The sequence below is a fragment of the Brachyhypopomus gauderio genome, chromosome 18, assembly GCF_052324685.1.
Source record: "Brachyhypopomus gauderio isolate BG-103 chromosome 18, BGAUD_0.2, whole genome shotgun sequence".
Lineage (NCBI taxonomy): Eukaryota > Metazoa > Chordata > Actinopteri > Gymnotiformes > Hypopomidae > Brachyhypopomus > Brachyhypopomus gauderio.
Window position 1 is genome coordinate 18,187,478 of NC_135228.1, and position 8,754 is coordinate 18,196,231.

Genomic DNA, 8,754 nt, shown 5'->3' on the forward strand with positions numbered 1-8,754 from the left:
CATCTGATAACTGTGTGTGTCTCTATTGACAAATGTATGTGTCTCAACTGACAACTGCATGTGTCTCTCCTTGAGCTCAAGGTTCCTACGGCACTCCCAGGAGGTTGATTGACTGAACCAATAGAAAGCAAATCCTGAAAATATCTCTAACAGTTGCACATTAGTCATGGTCCTGTGGTAGGAAACTGATCTTGTAACCAGAGGGTCGTGGGTTCGATTCCCAGGCCTGAGGCCATGAGCAAGGCACATAACCCCAACTGCTCCCCAGGTGCTGGGCTAGGGCTGCCCACTGCCCTGGGCATGTGTGCGCCAAAGCCTCCTAGTAATCACTTGTGTGTGTGTGTGTTCTAACTGCACAGATGGGTAAATACAGAGGACAAATTTCGATTGCGGTGAAAAATCACAATTGACAAATATGGCACATTTCACAAATTCATTAGTTTAAAATTAGTTTTACATGCATTAACTCTTCTCCCACTCACATTTTTGTAAGTAAACAGGCTCCATTTATTTTATTCCAAGTCAAAATGGCCATTACGTACAACAGACTATTCATTTTTTCCTTGTTCTTCAAGGAAACCCATACATTGGCGCAATACAATTGCATTTGAAATGACATGACAAAGGTCTCAGATTTTTGCACAGTAATGTAGTAAAATTACTATCTCCAAAATCACATCTCCAAATTATGGAATAATGGAATCAATAAATGTTTTTAACTCTGTTGCAATTAAAACGGCAGCAATTTTTACATTACTAATACATGTTTATAGTATACAAGTAAATAATTATTTTTGATTCACACATTCAGTGTCTCTCCAGGGTATAACAGAAAACATCAGCAAATGCAACCTCAAACGAAGATTCGAACAAATTTTCTTGCGGATCTGTGAAAGTTTTAGGCCATACATGAGTGGGTTCAGAAGAGGTGGGACAACAAGAATTTCGATTTGGAAAAAATTCCGCAGATGTTTTGGAAATTCATTTGACCCATACCGACTGAACATTACATCAAAGAGCACAGCTAGAGTAAAATTTAGCAGAGACAGAAAATGTGGCCCGCAGGTCTGTATGAATTTCTTTTTGTTGTCACTAGAATTCCTGCTAGCAACAATAAGTCTTTGATATGACAGCAAGACTATTACAGCATGAGCCATAAATACAGAAAGCAAAAAAAGCCCATATACATTGTTGGCTGTACTTGAAATGCAAGATAACTTCACAACAGACCAGTTGTCACAGTACAGTTTGTCTATATGTGATCCACACAATGGCTGTAGGCTTGTAAGAATAAAATTTGGAAGTCCAATAACAAAAGGAAACATCCATGAATAAAGAAGGGCTTTAGTCACTGTCCGGGGCCCTATAGTGTTGTGATATTCTAATGGCTTACATATTGCTACATATCTATCATAAGCCATTATAACTAATGTAGTGAACTCACACATGATCGATGAGTATATAATAGCTGACTGTGTCATACATTCAATATATGATATTACATTGGATGATGAAGACAGATCATGCAAAAATTTAGGATAAAATCCTATTGTCCCATACAGTTCATTTAAACAGAGATTACATACAAATATATACATAGGTTCATGCAAGGACTTGTCTAAAACAATTGTAATGATCAATGTAAGGTTTAAAATTATTATTATGAGGTATACAGACAGAGCTAAAAATAGGAAAAAAAAGTTTGGCTTCAAATCTTGCATTCCATCCAAAGTGAGTAAAATATTATATGATTTGTTATCATACACTGAAATCATTGCTGAGATTTAAGTAAACCTTAAAAATACAAAACTTACTGTACCATGTTTAGTTAACAAATCAAGTCTATATCTAATCTGGGGAAAGAAGGAAAATGCTGTTGATTTTAAAATATATATCGATATGGTTATAATAAACCTCAAAAGCAAATGTAGTCTACAGAGATACCCCAGACCTTAGCAACAAAAAATATTCTGGTCTTGTTTACTGCCAAAGCTTTTATATGCTCTATCTGCAGTTAGCCTGTTATTGAGCCAGGACTTATTTGCATATTACATATGCATATGACAAGTTTACCCATGTGTATTGATTCCTCCATTCCTCCATAAAATTACATTAAAACATTAAATTGCACTAAATAAATATTGGCATAAGACCTATCTATGTTAAACCTTGTTGCTGTCATTTTTTTATGGGAAGCTCAAAGAAAATGTAATTTTAATAACTTAAATATTATTTTATTCTGGAGGCTATACATCAGCATTAGTCTTGGCTTCAGGTTGTAATCAAAAGATAACAACTCAGGCAAAAGGGTTCACACAAAATACACTAATTAATCATTAAAACAGTCATAAGTGGGGAGACAGAGGACGAACTACTGGTCTCTTTTGTATGCTTGCACATGTGTGCATGTACATGTGTGTTCGGAGGAGATTCTAGTGCACAAAAGGAAGCCTTTTGGCATGAGTTTAAATTGGTGTCTCTTGACGCTCCACGACGTGAAGGCGGACGGCCACTGCCCCGGGGGGCAGGGAAATGCGGATGGGCAGCGTGAAAGTCCATAATCAGCGAGGAGCAGGGTATATCCCTTGCGGGCACCCAGGATCTTTCCTCCGGACCAAAGCCCTCCCAATCGACAAGGTATTGGAGACCACCACGTCGGAGTCTGGACTCCAGCAGCTCCCTGACGATATACGTCAGTCGACCATCAATGTCCAACGGCTCCGGGGGACGTGCAGGAACAGATGAGATGGACATGGGCCTGAAATGAACAGGCTTAAGGAGAGAAACATGAAAGGAGGGATTAATGCGATACTAAAGCCTGGTTTATACTTGACGCGCGCGGCGAAAATGACGTAATCGCTGTGGCTCCGCCCGTGCGCGAGGACCTCTCGAATCTCGCTTCAGCGCGACCGACAAAGTCATGTTTGCAGGGTTCATACACCTAAACAAGGTGGAATTAAAGCACTTGTACGGCACTTTCAAGGTCCATTTAAATATTTTCCAGCACGATAAACATAATTAAGCTAAATATTAATATATATACTCGAAATAATTCGAAATAATTCGCTTTTTATCACATAATTTAATGGTAGTTTATTTTCAAAACGCCCAATCTTAACGTCTTCACGTTCTCTCATGTTTCGTCCTGGAATTACAAGAGGCTCGTATTTGTTAACGTAATTTCAACATTTTAATGTACTTTAGCCTAAATTCCAGCACTTTTCAAACCTGAAACACAAAGCAACATCAAAATGCGTCAGGTAAAGGTTCATTCCCCTTTTTTTGAGGGGTGTTTCTTTATACTACCACATATCGTTTCGGACAACATTGCAAAGCCATATTTATGTTTGATGCCTGGTGTATATATACGGTCTCTGGTCAGGTAAAAATGTTCTTTCACGGTTTTGCAGAGGTTTTTTATTCTCCACTGCCACCTATCGTTTCGGAGAACACTGCAGCGACGCTCGCGAAAGTATAAACGCCTACACCGCTCGCGCAGGGTCGCGCGAGGTGGGCGGAGTAGCGCGCTACGGTCGCTCGCGAAAGTATAAACCAGGCTTAAAGGGGCAACAGGAGCTTATAGGTAACGGCATTGGCTCTTTTAAGCACTTTGAATGGTCCAATGTAGCGAGGATTGAGTTTATGGCAGGGCGAACGCAGGTTGAGATTCTTAGTGGAGAGCCACACTCATTGACCAGGGTGATAAATCAGGGCCGGGAGACGACGGCGATCAGCATTTATATGGCGGGTATGGAAGGCACGCTTAACTGAACGTGGGCGAGTTCCCAGGTACGAGCACTACGTGTCAGCCACTCGTCAAGAGCAGGGATATCAGAGGGCGTTTCATCCCATGGGAAAAACAGGGGTTGATAGCCGTAGACACATTGGAATGGATTGAGTTTACGTAACTTGTTGAGCGGGGGGATTTAGCCTAAATTCCAGCACTTTTCAAACCTGGAACACAATGCAACTTTAAAATTCGTCAGGTAAATGTTTTTCCTTTCTTTTCTGCGCTCCAGATTTCTGTATTTACTTTAACTACCCACCACTGTATTTCCCGCTGTTGGGCGGGTACCAGCCGGTTACAGTCGGTGCTGGATCAAACCATTTTTCAGTGGGAGGCGGGGGTGTATGCACTTAATGGAAACTATGCAGATAGGTAAAAAACATATATATTTTAGCCATTGAGCTTATTTTGAATACAGAATTTTATATTAATCAAAGATTTTAAGATTATTAAAAAATTATAGACTTTAAATAAAAAATAAATTGCTGGGCTCTTTGATGGGCCCCCCTGGCCCTGGGCCCCGGGACAACAGACCCGGTTGTCCCCCCCTGTCGACGGGGCTGGCTGTGATGGTGGCTTCTTGATTCCGTGCTGTTTTGGTGAGTTGTCGGATGGTTTCGTTGAGCGCAGCAATCGTGGCATCCTGGTGTGCGAGGTGTGCCTCTGCCTCCACTGGATCCATGGTAAGGCAAAGTATTTCTGGTATGATTGACCAGAGAGGGATCCAAATGCGGAAGCATATCGCTTTTATTTTCACAGAGTTCATTAACAGTATCCGATAGACAATAAATAAGCACTCGGGCATGTAACAACAAAGTGTTCATGGGGTGGTCAGGCCGGTCCAAGGTTGTAATGGGAGAGTAGAGTCCGGGAGGTCCAGGAGGGTGTTTGTGTAGAGAAGTCAATAAGTGGACATTCAAAAATATGTTACATGTTAGAAATGAAAATGTCTTTCATCACTGTTGCCAAAGGCATAGAATTTGCATTGACAGGAGTCATGTTTCCCCAAAAAATCCAGGAATTATTGGATGTTCTCAACAATAATTTCATCAAGAGTGTAGAATTACCATGGATGGAAGTGAATGTCCAGGGAATATAGGATTGGGCCCACAAAAAATGTTATCCCCACCAAAAAACCCCCCCCCAGATCTGTCAATCATACAAACTCCATGGTCACACAAACATACACCCAACAGCCCAACCCCTACCCCCCAATTCACTGTTTAACTGCCCCCCATGACATCTGCTAGCTCATATCACTCCCGCCAATTCACGCGGGAATTTTACTGCCCCCCCCCCCCCCCCCCCCCAATTCACAGTCGTACCTCTTTTATTGTATTTGTTGATAGTTGTTGGAAATTTTTACAACTGTAAATGAGGGACAAATGTTTACTTTTGTAACCACATTGCTCATCAAGCACAGTTTAGCTGTGCAGATCAGTCTAAGACCTGACAACTGTATGTGTCTCTATTGACAAATGTGTGTGTCTCAACTGACAACTGCATGTGTCTCTCCTTGAGCACATGGTTCCTACGGCAGTCCCAGGAGGTTGATTGACTGAACCAATAGAAAGCAAATCCTGAGAATACCTCTAACAATTGCACATTAGTCATGGTCCTGTGGTAGGGAACTGATCTTGTAACCAGAGGGTTGTGGGTTCGATTCCCAGGCCTGAGGCCATGAGCAAGACACATAACCCCAACTGCTGGGCTAGGGCTGCCCACTGCTCTGGGCATGTGTGCACTAGTGTTGTCAAAAAAAATCAATATATCGATACTGAACATTCTGAAACGGTACAATACTCGTTTCTCTTAAGTATTGATTCTTTTTACATCCAAGCTGCCGTGATGCACAGGACAGTTTGTAATGCTAAAATGGCAGTTAAAACAAACACAGTGCTGTTGGAGATACAGATGGAAAACCGAAGGACATGAACAAGCCAGTTTGCAAGCGGAACATTTCAACAAAGGGTGCTAAATCCTGGTTGAGTGAACATAGCGCTCGACTACGCCCACCTCGCACCAACCTCCGCTTTGCAGTGTTGTCCGAAACTATATGTGGTAGTATAAAAGAAACAGCCCTCAACAACATGGGAATGAACACTTACCCGACAAATTTTAATGCTGCTTTCTGTTTCAGTGTGTTTCAGGTTTGAAAAGTGCTGGAATTTAGGCTAAAGTACTTGAAAATGTTGAAATTGTAACTTTTCAATTGTAATTGAACTTCGTTTCACAACAAATAGCTGCCTGATTGAACAGTTCTCCTATATTACGTTAACAAATATGAGCCTCTTGTAATTCCAGGACGAAACATGCGAGAACGTGAAGATGTTAAAATGGGGCGTTTTGAAAATAAACCACCATTAAATAATGTGATTAAAAGCGCAATATGTCGAATCATTTCGAGTATATGTATAAATATTTAACTTAATTAAGTTTAACGTGCTGGGAAATATTGGTACAAGTGCTTGAATTTCACCTTATAAAGGTGTATGAACCCTGCAAACATGATTTTGTTCATTGCGCTGAGGCGTGGCACGCGCGAAGTTACAAAATTCGAGAGGTGCATGACCTCGCGTGCGCCGCGCTTCAGCGCGATGAACAGTGATGTTTGCAGGGTTCATACACCTTGTGGAATTCAAACACTTGTATGTCCCTTTTAAGGTCCATTTCAATATTTCCCAGCATGAGCAAAGACACTTTGTCAGACGTTCAAAAGACGTCCACTGAAAAGCCAGAATGAAAGTTTTTGCGATGTCTTTTTTAAGCGTCTTTTGAACGTCTATTACTGTCGTTCAGTTGCAGTTTTTGCACGTCCACTGACATCCAATAAAGGTCCTAGTCAGACGTTCAGATAGAAAACTCGTCATAGACGTCCATGTTAAGTTAAGGTTAAGGTCCTAGTCACACTGTCAGATTTTGAACCAGTTTTGAACGTCTACCAGACATGCAAAAATGGGTCTGGACTGACCGATGTTATACAGAAATGATTTTAACATCTTTCTGACGTCGCATGTTTGTTGGGATAAGTTAAATATTTATACATATACTCGAAATTATTCGCTTTTTTATCACATTATTTAATGGTTGTTTATTTTCAAAACGCCCAATCTTAACGTCTTCACGTTTTCTCATGTTTCGTCCTGGAATTACAAGATTTGTTTACATAATACAAGAGAACTGTTCAGTCAGACAGCTATTTGTTGTGAAGTTACAATTTCAAGCATTTTCAAACACAAAGCAACATTCATTTGTTTGTTTATAAAAATAATAAAAAGGCTTTAAAACGGAAATTAGCACAGTATCTGACTTTGGTATCGAAAATGGTATTGATTTTCAATATTTTTTTAAGTATCGTATCGAAGTTGTAATTCTTAGTATCGTGACAAGTCTAGTGTGCACCAAAGCCTCCTAATAATCACTTGTGTGTGTGTGTGTGTTCTAACTGCACAGATGGGTAAATACGGAGGACAAATTTCGATTGCGGTGAAAAATCACTATTGACAAATATGGCACATTTCACAAATTCATTAGTTTAAAATTAGTTTTACATGCATTAACTCCTCTCCCACACACATTTTTGTAAATAAACAGGCTCCATTTATTTAATTCCAAGTCAAAATGGCCATTACGTACAACCGACTATTTGTTTTTTACTTGTTCTTTTTACATTACTAATACATGTTTATAGTATACAAGTAAATAATTATTTCTGATTCACACATTCAGTGTCTTTCCACGGTATAACAGAAAACATCAGCAAATGCAACCTCAAACGAAGATTCGAACAAATTTTCTTGCGGATCTGTGAAAGTTTTAGGCCATACATGAGTGGGTTCAGAAGAGGTGGGACGACAAGAATTTCGATTTGGAAAAAATTCCGCAGATGTTTTGGAAATTCATTTGACCCATACCGACTGAACATTAAATCAAAGAGCACAGCTACAGTAAAGTTTAGCAGAGACAGAAAATGTGGCCCGCAGGTCTGTATGAATTTCTTTTTGTTGTCACTAGAATTCCTGCTAGCAACAATAAGCCTTTGATATGACAGCAAGACTATTACAGCATGAGCCATAAATACAGAAACCACAAAAAGCCCATATACATTGTTGGTTATACTTGAAATGCAAGATAACTTCACAACAGACCAGTTGTCACAGTACAGTTTATCTATATGTGATCCACACAATGGCTGTTGGCTTGTAAGAATAAAATTTGGAAGTCCAATAACAAAAGGAAACATCCATGAATAAAGAAGGGCTTTAGTCACTGTCCGGGGCCCTAGAGTGTTATGATACTCTAATGGCTTACATATTGCTACATATCTATCATAAGCCATTATAACTAATGTAGTGTACTCACACATCATGGATGAGTATATAATAGCTGACTGTGTCATACATTCAATATATGATATCAAATTCGATGATGAAGACAGATCATGTAAAAATTTAGGATAAAATCCTATTGTTCCATACAGTTCATTTAAACAGAGATTACATACAAATATATACATAGGTTCATGCAAGGACTTGTCTAAAACAATTGTAATGATCAATGTAAGGTTTAAAATGATTATTATGAGGTATATAGACAGAGCTAAAAATAGGAAAAAAATGTTTGGCTTCAAATCTTGCATTCCATCCAAAGTGAGTAAAATATTATATGATTTGTTATCATATACTGAAATCATTGCTGAGATTTAAGTAAACCTTAAAATTACAATTAAAGCACAATACACAAATTTCTAATCCATTATCATATAACAACATGAAATTGAAACACATTTAAAAACATAATCAAGGGAAAAACGTACTGTACCATGTTTAGTTAACAAATTTTAGTCAAGTCTATATCTACTCTGGGGAAAAAAAAGGAAAACGCTGTTGATTTCAAAATATATATCAAACCTCAAATCAAATCCAGTCTATAGAGATACCCTGGACCTTAGCAACAAAAATTATTCT

The 8,754-nt window shown here is 39.1% G+C and overlaps 2 protein-coding genes across 2 annotated transcripts; both read right to left on the reverse strand.

Annotated features, from left to right (window-relative positions):
• Positions 1-788: 788 nt before the first annotated feature.
• Positions 789-2,754, reverse strand: LOC143481525 (olfactory receptor 52D1-like). Its single transcript, XM_076979561.1, has 2 exons — positions 2,508-2,754; positions 789-1,681 (listed from the first exon to the last, which is right to left on the reverse strand). The coding sequence occupies exons 1-2, from the start codon at positions 2,752-2,754 to the stop codon at positions 789-791; spliced, it is 1,140 nt and encodes a 379-aa protein (XP_076835676.1).
• A 4,739-nt stretch (positions 2,755-7,493) lies between these two features.
• On the reverse strand, positions 7,494-8,480 carry LOC143481526 (olfactory receptor 52D1-like). Its single transcript, XM_076979562.1, has one exon. The coding sequence runs from the start codon at positions 8,478-8,480 to the stop codon at positions 7,494-7,496; it is 987 nt and encodes a 328-aa protein (XP_076835677.1).
• Between the last annotated feature and the right edge of the window lie 274 nt (positions 8,481-8,754).